The sequence below is a fragment of the Bison bison genome, unplaced genomic scaffold (genome assembly GCF_000754665.1).
Source record: "Bison bison bison isolate TAMUID 2011002044 unplaced genomic scaffold, Bison_UMD1.0 scf7180017864384, whole genome shotgun sequence".
Classification (NCBI taxonomy): domain Eukaryota; kingdom Metazoa; phylum Chordata; class Mammalia; order Artiodactyla; family Bovidae; genus Bison; species Bison bison.
In genome coordinates, this window is record NW_011494956.1 from 3,933,387 (window position 1) to 3,946,995 (window position 13,609).

General features: G+C 37.9%; 1 protein-coding gene across 5 annotated transcripts in view; it reads left to right on the plus strand.

Annotated features, from left to right (window-relative positions):
* The window catches only part of LOC105001759 (phospholipid scramblase 2), a 29,212-nt gene that overhangs the window by 1,875 nt on the left and 13,728 nt on the right, over window positions 1–13,609 (plus strand). For 2 of the 5 annotated variants that reach the window (XM_010858131.1, XM_010858129.1), the window contains exons 2-3: window positions 7,529–7,554; window positions 10,898–10,939. In XM_010858131.1, the coding sequence (XP_010856433.1) occupies window positions 7,542–7,554; window positions 10,898–10,939 (55 nt within the window). In that variant the 5' untranslated portion in view covers window positions 7,529–7,541. Of the gene's footprint in view, window positions 1–7,514; window positions 7,555–10,897; window positions 10,940–13,609 lie in introns of all 5 variants that reach the window. The other 3 variants (XM_010858132.1, XM_010858133.1, XM_010858130.1) reach the window with 2 other exon arrangements.

A 13,609-nucleotide genomic window follows, 5' to 3' on the forward strand; every position in this document is an offset into this window, starting at 1 on the left:
AAGAGTAGGACACGACTGAGCGACTGAGCGACTGAACTGATCTCTTAACGAGCGGAGCAGCGTATCTCCTCGCATTTGAGGGAAATCAAAGGGACGATTAATAGAGCCTGCTAGCTGTCTTTGAACAGGAAGTATTAATTAGGATTGTGGATGGAGGCAAAACTATGCTAGGCACCCGGAAACACAGGAAGAATTGCCAAGACAGGTGGTTTATCACGTAGAAGGTAAAGTAGGAATCCACCTGCCTGACTTGAACGTGTCTCTACTACTTGATATCTGTGGACTCCTGGGCACTTTCCTCCTATACATTCCTTTCTTGGCTCATATCTGAAATTGGGTAACGATCAAAAGTTACAAGAGTTAGAGTATGATGTATAACTTTGGCACTGCAGAATATGCTCAGTAACGTTAGATTTATTACTTTTAATATCTGACCAAGCCCCTGCTTCTCCAGGCTCACTGTCTGGTTCCCATGTGATTTATTCAGACAGCTCTTCCAGCAAGTCCTGGCACAGCCACTTTCCAGTTCCAGGAACAGGCAGGCAATATTTCTCTTAGTTTAGCAATCTGAGATACATGGTTAATGTATGTGCCACTTGCTTAGTGAGAAGTATCAGGCGATTCAGGATACCCTTCTTCTTCCTGGGACTTTCTCGACAATAGAACTTTCTCTTAATAGCGCCCTGGCAAGTATTAGGATTGTAGGGCTTTGAACGCTGAACAAGCACAAAGAAATGGAAAGGGAAATGAGTAGGTTTCTGCATTTGGATAGAAGTATCAGATAAGATGGCCGAGTCACAGGTTAGCCAAACTTCACATCTGATTGGTAACTGTTCTTTCTGACCAAAGGGAGTGAAATAATACTGAACACACTGTTGAATCAATCATCAAGCACCAATTAAGTGTCCTGTCCTGACAGTCCATGTGCTGGCTTTTGAGAGTTTAGAGAGACAGAAAACCTGTAAGAACTGCTCCCTGTCCACCTCTCCATTTTCTTGTCTAATGATCTCTTTCTTTGCTCTGCCACCCACAGATCTTCATAACCTTGAATGAGCCAAGCTCTCTCACTCCAGCCACAGGACTTCTACCCATACAGTTCCCCCTGCCTCCCTGCCTCAATGCCTCGCCCCCCCAACACACACACACAACACACACACACACACACACCTCCCTAACCTGGTTGATTTTAAACTGCCTTTGGCACTCAGATCTCACTTTTTGACAACCCACCACCACCATCTAAATTAGTGCCCCCATAACACTTTTTATAGAGCCATTATTTTTATTCATAACACTATTATTTGTAATAATATGTTAATTGTCCATCATTTTGTCCTAATGATTGTTATAGTGCCTTCCATGCTCTGTGCCTTCAAGCAATATTCCTGGAAAACAGGCACAAACTTTATACTGAGTGAATATTTACAGACATATATATACATATATATGTGTGTGTGTGTGTGGATTTATTTATGTGTGCATGTGTGTGTATGCTCTTGCATTTTCTTTCATAGTGCTAACTTTAAAAACCAAAGCATTGTAGTTAAACAGTGCTAACTACTATGTTTATATTTTTCAAATTTTGAAAATAAGTGTTTACAGAAAAACTCTTGCATGCTATCCACCTTACATAAGAAAGATACCATAAAGAAAGTCTTTTAACAAATTTCACTGGAACTTGGCAATTTGGGAGAATGTCCTTTTTTTTTTCCTCAGTAAGTCAAGGACATAATGGCAAAGGAAATGAATCATGAATCATTTAAATGAGCTAGATGAGTGAGTGAGTGAAGTCGCTCAGTCGTGTCCGACTCTTTGTGACCCCATGGACAGTAGCCTACCAGGCTCTGCCGTCCATGGGATTTTCCAGGCAAGAATACTGGAGTGGGCTGCCATTTCCTTCTCCAGAGGATCTTCCCAACCCAGGGATCGAACCCAGGTCTCCTGCATTGCAGACAGATGCTTTACCATCTAAGCCACCAGCTAGATAGTGAGGTATATAACATTAAGTAACTATCTGTGCAGGGGTCCAGCCCCAGCAGAATCCAGGGGTATCCTCAGGATGATGGTATAGGCAATAAGGAAAGTAAAAAGAGAGAGAGAGGCTTGATCTTCCTTGGTTTACATAGAAAGCCAATAAAGCTCCTGTGTTCCAAGGAGTCATCCTGAAAGAAGAACAGAAAGAGAAAAGGAGAGAAAAGGAAAAAAGAATGACACGGGGAGACCAAGCTTCGGTGAGCGAGGCCCATAACTTTATTTTCAAAAGGAACTTTCATATCTTGACTTGTACATAGAGGGAAATGAAAGATGCAAAGTCATACAGAGTCAGCCCAAACATTACATCTGTTTTGTCTCTATCAAAACCAGGATTTTTTCTGCATACCTTTCCCACAAACAATGTTGTGTATAATATCTTCTGGCCTTGGAGGCCTGTGGACATTTTATGACCCTTTTTTGATAAAGGCTGATCAGCCAGAAAACTTGTTTTCCCTTAAAGTGTTTCTTCTTTATTTCTCCAGCCTCAGAAAGTACTAAACAGAGTTACATTCTCACTGAGCAAAGGTGCAGTGGGTCACAACAATGAAAAAACCAATTAGCTCAAAGGTCTGATGTGGTTAATTCCAAGGCTGCTACTTGTTTTTCTTACATTCCAACTATGTTAACTAATGCACTCCCAGGTACACACTCCCAGGTATGGGCACTTGGCAGCAAGCTTTGGCCCAATAATGAAGCCCTTTACCAGTACTATCTATTCTAACAATTTTTCATCCCTTAAAGGACTCTATGCTCATTAGGACTTTTAGAATGTTTTGGCTTCCCGTGCCTTTCAAGGTTGGGGAGTTGTGAACAATCATGTGTGTTAATTGCAAGAGTATGGATAAACCTGTCAGGCAGCTAGAATGCCAACAGAAGGGTTAAAATAGAAATATTCCTTTCATGCCCAGGAGAATTATTAATTAAAGCCCTAAGTTGACTTTTTCCAGAGAAAGGTGGTCGGGGATAGCCCCCTGTTAATGACAGAAGAATTGGTGAAAGGCACAAAATAGTAAGACAGACAGATTCTGGTTTTGGGGTAGATGCTCTAGCAGATTCAGGGGGTCCCTTGAGGCCTGATCCGCCTTTGCCTGTCAGATTCTCTCCGCATGACCTTTGTCATGGGTGGGATCTCCCGTGGTGGCTTCCGGCATATCTGGGCTTAGTTTCCTCATTTATAATCTTTCCGGACTTTGTTTCCTCATTTATAAGGAGGAAAGGAAACAAAACAAATTTGTGAGGGAGCTATAAGTTGCCAGGGAAAGGTTTTTCAGGAGTAATAAAGCAACCAAACTAGGATAACTAACATAAAGATTAGTTTATGTGTCTTTGGTCTCTTTGGTTTAGTTGTTTTGTAGGACACTTGCCCACCTGTCAGATGGCACCAATTGATGTAATGCCTATGATTTTCTTCAAGGTTTACTGTTAAATGCTATTCCAATGTGGTTCTAAGTATATTTGTTTTCATTTCTTGAATGTAAAATACCACAGTGGTATTTTATAGATAGGGTTCTTCCCTGGTGGCTCAGTGGTAAAGAATCTGCCAGCTAAATGCAGGAGATGCAGATTTGATCCCTGAGTTGGGAAGATCCCCTGAAGAAGGAAATGGCAACCCACTCCAGGATTCTTGCCTGGAAATCCCATGGACAGAGGAGCCCAGCAGGCTGCAGTCCTTGGGGCTGCAAAGGAATCGGACATGACTTAGTGATTAAAAAACAAAACACATTTTATAGATAGACTCCTTCTCATCAGGTCCCTTGCACTGATAATAGCCTCAGCCATCCCACTCTGTGCCATCTTGGATGTGCATGTTCTGATGTACTCAAATCCACACCAACGTCTTGGCTACCTATTTGTGTGAACCAACCCATCTGTGTTTGCTCCATTTGCCCTTTACTAAAACTACAGTTCAACAAATGAAATGCTTTCCCTTTAGATGTTAACCTTTTAAATGTGTAAATTTTACCTGCAAACATAGCTGAGCAATATGGAAATTGCTTGATTTGTGACTTACCTCAGCAAGTACTGAGTTCTCCACTACCTCTGTGTAATTCCTTGCCTCTCCCTTAGTCTAGTACCTCATTTTCACTTATTCATAGGAAGTTAAGGATATAGAATTCTGGGATTGTGCTTAGGACAGTAATGTTTTCCTAAAATAATAACACATATTCCCATCCTGGGACTTGGAGAAAAATGTCAACTGGCTTGGTTTTAGGCAATTAAGAAGTGGATTTGGATAAATAATCCAAATCTAGTTAATACCTAGTTTATAGGCATAGTAGTTTCAGAATCTTTCAAAAATTAGGGATATTTACCCTTTGAATTGCAGGTTATACTTTAATATTTCTTGACACAATAAGAATGAAACTTCAGAACCCCAAGAGATGGGTCAAAGGGTTTCCTGGAATATGAATTGTGGGAACATAACTGTATATGACCTGCACTATTTCTCCTTCTCCCTGGTAGGAGAGGTTTATGATTAATACCCCAGATTTATGTCAGAGCATAAATCTGACAGAGATATGCTTATATGTGTATAGTGTATGATGCTTTAATTTTCTCAGATGCTCTCATTTAACAGGTTAGGAGTGTGTAGTAATCCAATTATAATTTGAAGTTCTGTATTTGTCCTGAAGCAGTTATGATTCCAGTGGTACAGTATATAATATGATTTCATTAGAGATCTTTTTCTACTACTACAAGATAAATATGATTTTCTTGGAAGTCTTTCTGTGATTTGTTTCTTACTAGGAGCAGTGGAAGACATGATTTAAAAGTTATATTGAATTAAGTGACTACTTAATTATTCCAGGACACAGCCCAGTCATTTCCAAAACTGAGTGATGTTATTTATATCTTGTAATAGACCCATTAAGTCTGTCGTTTTACCTTAAAACAGCCAAGGAGACCAGACAGGGATGAACATGGGGGATGTCTTTAGTCCACAAATACGTTGTTCTACCTGGCACATGTACAGGTTCCACTGTTAACTTCACATTTTATACCAGAGCTTATGATATACCATTTTTCCTGCTTGAGATATTATGAAATTGTGAAAATTCTAAAACCTACAGAAAATTGAGGACCCAGATTTTGTTCCGTCGTTTTACCAACAGATACTCATCCTCACAAAGCTATAGGTTAAGACTCAAAGTAATGTGACCTGGTGAAAGTGAAAGTAAAGTCGCTCAGTCGTGTCCGACTCTTTACGACCCCATGGACGGTAGCCTACCAGGCTCCGCTGTCCATGGGATTTTCCAGGCAAGAATGCTGGAGTGGGCTGCCATTTCCTTCTCCAGGGGATCTTCCCAACTCAGGGACTGAACCCGGGTCTCCTGCATTGCAGACAGACGCTTTACCGTCAGAGCCACCAGGGAAGCCCAAATGTGACCTGGTAGGAAGGGAAAATGTAAATATGAGCCAATTAGCTCTGAGTCTATTTAGTTTCCCTTCCTTAGATTTCTGTGTAAGGAGGGAATTATCTCTGGCTTCATGAAAGGTAAACACCCGTATATTCACAGTTAGTACTCATTTGGCAAGGATTTGGGAACTTATTTCTCTGTTATTTAAGAGCCTCCACCTATTCCTAATGTGATGCACAGCATTCGTGTATAAATTTCCTCTCTTTTTAGCACATTCTTTATTTCTGACGACACTGGATTTCCCAGGATCAAACAACAAAATGATAAGAAATACACTGTAAATTAAAACAATGTTTTCCATTTCAAATGGATAGACTTGCCCTCCAGAAACAATGAATTTTTTTTTTTTTACTAATTTAGTGATCTTCTCATAAAAATAAATTACTTAATTCTAAAAATAATATCTCCAGGTATTATTTGAGATTTTTCCTTGAACTGAGTTTCCTTCTGGCCCTTTAGGAAAGGGAAGAATGACTGAAACAGTACTTCCTTAAAATTACTTAGTTGATTAAAGAGCCATATAACATTTTTTAAAAACTAATCATACTTATAAAGTGATCCTAAGAGAAACAGTGGTAAAGTAAAAACTTGAGCTGTTTAGACTAGTGTGTTAATTAAAGGATACTACCCATTTCTACTCCAGAATGTATTAGGTTTTAAATTTTTGTATATGTTAAGGAACTCTTAGTACATTTGAAGATAATGAGTATGAATTTCAATATACACCTTTGATCACAGAAATGAGTGTTGACAAAAGTAATCATGGCTTATTGTATATAAGAATTTAGTCTTTTTTAGCTCATGTGATAGAACATAAAACACTAATATGGCCTTTGAAAATTTTTGGCATACGTTTATTACTTGTGTTTTTTAGTTTATTGTTCACTGTTCTAGAATAACTGCAGAAAAGCATCAATGTTATTTTTTTGTCCTTTTGGCCTGAGGAGGTCCATAGCACTTAGTTTCTGACCAGTTAATGCTAACAGGGGTTATTATTGTTCTAAAAAAATCCAAAAAGTCAACACTGCAACAAGAAACATATTTTTTTAAAATTTTCCAAGGCTAAGAAAACCCATTACTGAACTTCTTGAGTATATATAATTAAGAGGTGACTATAATTGGAATATATTTAAGAGCTTTGCTGTATTATTAAAATTTATGCTTATGACAGGCAATGACAAATCAATAATTTGGAAGAGAGGAAGGATGCGGTTTCTTCTCGGGAACACCAGATTTTAGTTATGGATATGGAAGGATCAGTTGGCTTTTACTTATCATTTAGGGTAACACAGTAGTTGGAGTTATTAAAGGGGCAGCAAAGACTGGAGAGGGCCTGGAAAGGGTTGAGCTGATTCATGTTAGTGTGCAGGTCCCAGATAAAACAGTCAAGTAGCAAGTTTTTGCCTAAGGTGTTAATTATAATTAACATGCATACCGGGATTTAAGGTGGAGAGGTGGAAAAAGTAGTGACTAGGTAATAGTGGGAAAGACTCGGATGGGATCAAGTCACTAGAAGACAAAAACAGCTTCTACAACCTCTGGGTGTACGTTTTTAGGCTAAAAATCATTAATTGATATACAAACGGGGAGCCAGGCCTTCTCAAATTTGCTATTCAAGCCGGGCAGAAAATATCCTCAGGGCCTGGGATTTCCAGAGATATCTGCGATAGTGTGACCTGATAGCTAAACTTTCTCCCTTTTATGGTGGACCACAGCTGGAGCCCAGCACTGTGGCTCGGTCCTGGATTACATGCTCCCTGTAGGTTGTGTAGATTGGAAGGCTCAAGTTTTTAACTGGAGGGCCTTGGGCTCACAGTGTTTCTTTTCTGTCTTCCTTCCTCTTTGGACCCTTTCCTCCCAAGATATTTAGAAATCGTTCACCATCCTGGACTGACCCACAATTTCTAAAATCCTACTCAGAAACACAGCAGTGGGAAACAGAGTCAAGACCGAAGGGTTCAAATGACCAGATTCTCAATGGTTCGATGAATAGAGGAGTATCTTGTGTGAATATAGTTTCCGGGTATCCTTTTACATATTTGACCTATGTATTTATATCAGGTCTTCTTTTTCAGAACTGTTTAAATCATGGACAAACAAAGTAAGTAATCTGTTTATTTTCCTCCTATAATATTAAATCTCTTGTTAATGTATTATTTGTCAAAATGTTTTATTCAGTTTCTGAAAGAATAGAATTTGATTTGTGTTGTTTATGTTCCAGAACCCTCAGTCTGGGGCAGTGTTTTGACTATAGAGAAGATGTACACAAATATCCACTACCACTAACTTTCCCTTTAAAAATAAAAAAGCCTTAGATAAACCTATGAAATTTTAGGCTTAAAAAAAATGGAATCTTAGGCTTACTGGAAAATATATAATTTAATATTATACTTCATCTGAATCAGGTTTCCCTTTTCTTTGTACATTTTATATATATATATAAAAGACTATTCAAGTCATATTATTTAATAAACAATGGACTTAATATGCCAGGGCATTGTAATAAAATGCTCAGTTACATCCCCAATATATATCTCATAAAATACACATTTGAATAGGTTTAAATAACTATGTCTTTATTTCCTGGCTTTTTTTTTTCCTCAAGAAAATTCTAAGATGAGTATTGGCCAAACATGTAATAAAAGACTTTGTCTTTTAAAAAATCTAAGTTTCTGAAGAGAAAAAAAATCAAATGGGAAAAAAAATCCTGTCTTCGGAAGGATCTTTATTCTCTATCTTTACTTAGATAACCAAAGAGATGTTTATCTCTACCACAATGCCAGCCTTGCTACATATATCAGATCCTCTTTAGGGCCAGAAACTTTGACTTTCTTTCACAAAGTTTCATGATTTTTCTTAATATATGCTATATTAATTTAGTTAACAATACTAAAAACTTTCAGAATGTAAATTCATATAATATTAAGCTATTTTCTTTGCTGTAAGCTTTAAGATGCTTCAAGTCACTTAAATAATTGATTGGGTCATGGTCATAATTACCTTTTAACTCTTCAGCTTCATATATACAAATGTATGAATTTGTGTGTATATGTGTACATAAGTAGAATGTATATGTGTGTGTGTGTATATATATATATAAATATACATATACACTGATATAGAGAAATAACAATAAAAAAACTTGTTGACAATATGAAAGTCCTATGATTTTTTAAGTTATTCTAAGTTGCATTGCACAAATGCGGAAATACATCCATAATTCATTTGCTCTTTGATCTACTTGAGCACTTGCCCATTCACTTATTGTTTTTCTTTGTATAACTCCCCCCTGGAATTCCTGAAACTGGGATTGTTGCTCTGATACTGAAACCCCAGAGATCATAGCCTCCTAATTTCTTGACTCTGTCAGCTCCTTGATTTGTGTGTGTATTTACTGTTGCTCAAACAGCGGTACCTGGTAAGAAGTGCCAAAATGTGACATACCATTTAAGGATGGGTCTCTAAGTCACACTTGTAGTGTGTTTCCTTGAGATCTGTTGAGTCTTACTCTGTGAGGCGGCTGTGGGCAGAGCCTGAGGAGCTAGAGAACTAGAGCTGGCCCACTCACCTGAAGCCAAGACAAACAAAGAAGAGATGGTTAGGACAGAATGACTTGTGATATTGCAGTGATGTGTGATAATTTGGGGTATGCTGTGGTCCGTATGGGGAAAAGCCCTAACTCAAGTAGAGGATTTTCTGTTGCCTGAATTTGCACAGTATCCATGGACTCCATTCAGCTGAAGTTATTATGAAGCCAATAATGAAAAAAAAAAAAAAAAGAGGGTAGGAGTAGGGCATAACCCAGTCTTCCTGTGAAATCATATGACTTGAGTGGTCTTTCAAGGCACATGATAGAGAAATATACAGGAAATGTGTCAGATCGAAAGCCTAGTCAACTTTTTCTTCTCCATTCATGCTATGTTCCCATTATTCAAAAACAAACTATTTTGAATTTACAGTTAATAAGCCATAGGAAAGAAAGGAGAACATTGCATAAACAGAGTGTCTGAAAGTGAAAGTGAAAGTGAAGTTGCTCAGTCGTGTCCAACTCTTTGCAACCCCGTGGACTAGCCTACCAGGCTCCTCTGTCCATGGGATTCTCCAGGCAAGAATACTGGAGTGGGTTGCCATTTCCTTCTCCAGGGGATCTTCCCAACCCAGGGATTGAACCCAAGTCTCCCACATTGCAGGCAGACACTTTAGCCGAGTGTCTACTAGACCATAAATTCCATAAAGGCAGAGCCAGTGTAGCCATTGAACCTAACTGAGGGCTAACACAGGACATGCTAATAAATACTTATTTTCTGGCCAAGGTGGTTGCTAAAGGAATGACTAGACAAATGCAGATATGAAGAAATAGGAAACTGAAAAATTTGTACATACATTGAGATTATTGAAAGCGCACTGATTAGCATATAGCAAAATGTAATATATTTGTTTATTGTAATTAACTCAGTTATGATTTTTGTCAGTCAAATACTAGGAATTTCCTATGGTATAAACTTAATGGGGTAGTTCCAGAGTAAGTATTAAAAGGATATTTAAATACTGAAGTACATATAAATATTTAAAACAATTCTTAAAGCAACAATTATCAGATCAGATCAATCGCTCAGTCATGTCCGACTCTTTGCGACCCCATGAATCACAGCACGCCAGGCCTCCCTGTCCAACACCAACTCCCGGAGTTCACTGAGACTCACGTCCATCGAGTCAGTGATGCCATCCAGCCATCTCATCCTCTGTCGTCCTCTTCTCCTCCTGCCCCCAATCCCTCCCAGCATCAGAGTCTTTTCCAATGAGTCAACTCTTCGCATGAGGTGGCCAAGGTACTGGAGTTTCAGCTTTAGCATCATTCCTTCCAAAGAAATCCCAGGGCTGATCTCCTTCAGAATGGACTGGTTGGATCTCCTTGCAGTCCAAGGGACTCTCCAGAGTCTTCTCCAACACCACAGTTCAAAAGCATCAATTCTTCGGCACTCAGCCTTCTTCACAGTCCAACTCTCACATCCATACATGACCACAGGAAAAACCACAGCCTTGACTAGACGGACCTTTGTTGGCAAAGTAATGTCTGTGCTTACCAAACCCACATCCAACTAATTTCATTTATCTGTTTCTCCAGTCTATATGTGGTTTTAAAACAATCTATTTTTTCCTCATAACAAAATCAAAATATGGAAAAGAACACTTATCAGACTTTTTTGAGACACAGAAATTCAGTACCAGTAACTTAGCTGCCTATTTTATTCAAAGAGAATTTGAATCAGGATTCTACTGCAAATTACCTTTGATAACAGGCACCACTTTTGTTAAGTGAAGAATCCACACCGTTTCAGTACAACACGAGAACATGTAAATGAAATTATCTAAAAACTATGCATTTTTCTGATATGTATATATATTTTTAAGAAGATATATGTTTACCTTTTGTTGAATTACAGATGTGCAAATGAATCCTCCACACCCAGGAACAAATTTAACAGGTGAGTATCCCCTTGAATATCCATCAGCAGCATTCCCAGGTAAACATTGGCTTAAAGAATAAAAAAAAAACAAAAACCAATTTATCAGTTATGGACATTCCCCAAAGGATGTGTGTGTGTGTGTGTCTGTATGTGTGTGCCTATCTCTGTGTGTATTTTAGTAGTGTCTTTTATTAAAGGGGCAATAATGAAATTGACAGTGTAGTTCTTGATTTTTTCTTTGATTATATGTTTTCATAAAGATCATTAAAATATTTTTTCTATACAGGATAGTAAAAATATAGTGTTAATAAAAACAGTAGTGAGTTGACAGTAAATGAAATATAAGGTTGCACATAAATTGCACAAAATACACATATTAAGTAACAGATTTTATTCATTCTCCATTTGTTTTGAAAAATATGGTTATTCAATCACATTTAGGAGATTTGTCTATGGGTATTTCTGAGTTATTTATTATCTGGAGTTAATTGTGTTTGGTGATTTGCAAAAGAGATGACTGCTTAAGCATGGAAGCTTCACTCAACTGAAACATAGCTACCCGGGATAATCCTCACTTTCATTTTGAAACACAAAAATGTGAAAGCTTTACTTTTATATACATACTCAACTGTGCCTTGCCTTTCTAGGAAAGGTAACTGAGTCGTATCACTACATACACCAAGGAATATATTATTTCTTTTGAACCACTGCCTAGAAGGCTTCAGAGATTTTCGTTTAGACAAACGCAGTCATCAGCATTTCCAGAACTTTACCAGATGGCAGAGTTCATTTGCAAGTGGGCAGGCTACATCTTGAGAGACCAGGACTTAGGATCAAAAGGGATCCAGTTTGGCCACAAGGGTTTATGCATTTTGTATTCTGCTCTGAGCAAGCACATCTCCTTGGAGCTGAGTGACTTGTTTAGCTGTCTAGCCAGGAACCTCTCAGTGGAACCTGGATCTCCTCCAGATGTTTGTGTTTAAAAAAATGTGAAGTAGAAAGACTGCCAAGGTTCTAAGATAATAGTTCTCAGAGGTGCCTAGGCTTAAGTATTACTTGTTAACTATTGAAAACCCTAGTACCAGGGCACCATCCCAGGAAAACTGAAGCAGAAGTTCTGGTTGTGGCACCCTGGGATTAGTAATTTTTTAATTTCCCAGGTGATTCTAATGTGCAGCCAGGGCTGAAAACTGCTACTTGAAAATTTTATATGGTTGGTGTTTAGAGAATTATTAGCACTTGGGGGATATTTTAATCCACCCATGGCTAAAAAACAGTAGATGGTACATAATTAGGTTATAACCAGACTGGTGAGCTTGTGAGAAAAATAGCTCAACTTTGTTTCTCAAGTCTAAGGCTCATGTAGCACAGGTCTTTTATGATAATGATGCTAACAACAGTGATGGATTAAAATTGAGAGCTTATCATGCCGACTGTGGATTAACTCATTTAATTGTCAGACAATATTAACAGGGTAAATACTATTAATTATTGCCATTATGCAAGTGCAAAAACAGGCATAGAGAGACTGGATCAGGCTTCAAGTTCTGGCTTCTGTATTTAATCACTGTGTAGTGGTTTTAAGCAAGTTGCTGTGCCTCCAAGCCTCAATTCTTGTGTATAAAATGGGCATAATATTTTCTAATTCAAGTGGTCTGAAGATTAAATGAGACTATGTGTAAAACACCCAGAACAATGCTTTACAATTAATAAAGGACAAATATTTGCTCTTATATTAGTAATATATTAAATCAGTTGGGCTTTAAGTAAACTAAATATTATTTCAGGTAATTCCATATGCCTATTTAATCCATCGATTTGGAAAATAACTATTCTCTCAAAGAATCCTGTGAAGATTTAATAATGCTAATAATGTAACCAATTAATTCACATCTCTCCCTCACTGGCTTCCTATGGTTTGATCTTTGCACTATAGTCAGTGCTGTTTAAAAATAGATATGTTAATGTTACAGACAGTACCTAATGGGTGAGGCTTCCCTGGTGGCTGGCTCAATTGTAAAGATACCACCTGACAATGCAGATGATATGGGTTCAGTCTCTGGGTTGAGAAGATCCCCTGGAGAAGGAAATGGCAATCCACTAAGTATTCCTGCCTGGGAAACCCCATGGACAGAGGAGCTTGGTTGGTACAGTCCATGGGGTTGCAAAAAAGTTGGACACAACTTAGGAACTGAAAACAACCAACAACTATTAAAATATTGTAGGACACAGAATTTTCTTTGAAGTTATATTCCATTCCTGTGGAACAGTTCCTCTGTGGACTATTCATTTAAATTATAAAGTTACAAAGCTTCATATTTGTAATCACAAATTCATGTGGAATAGAATAAATACTAATTGAATTTCTTCCAAGACTGTGCTTAATAAATACTTGAGACAATTTTGCCTGCTAGAAGTTTTTACCTTCCTTGATTCTCAAGTTATATTTTCCAGAGAGTTGCTAAATTATGAAATTTAAATTTGGAATGTAAGTATCATAATTAAACTTTTTTTTTTTTGTCTATGTGGAGGGTTTTAGAAATGGAATATACCATGGGTTAAAACTTCAGGCAAAACTGTTAACCCAAGGGAGTATCTGGACAGTAGTGGAAGGAATGACATGCATTTACCTCTTTATGAGGGTTTCTCAACAAAGGCACCATAATATTTTCAGAGGGATAATTACAT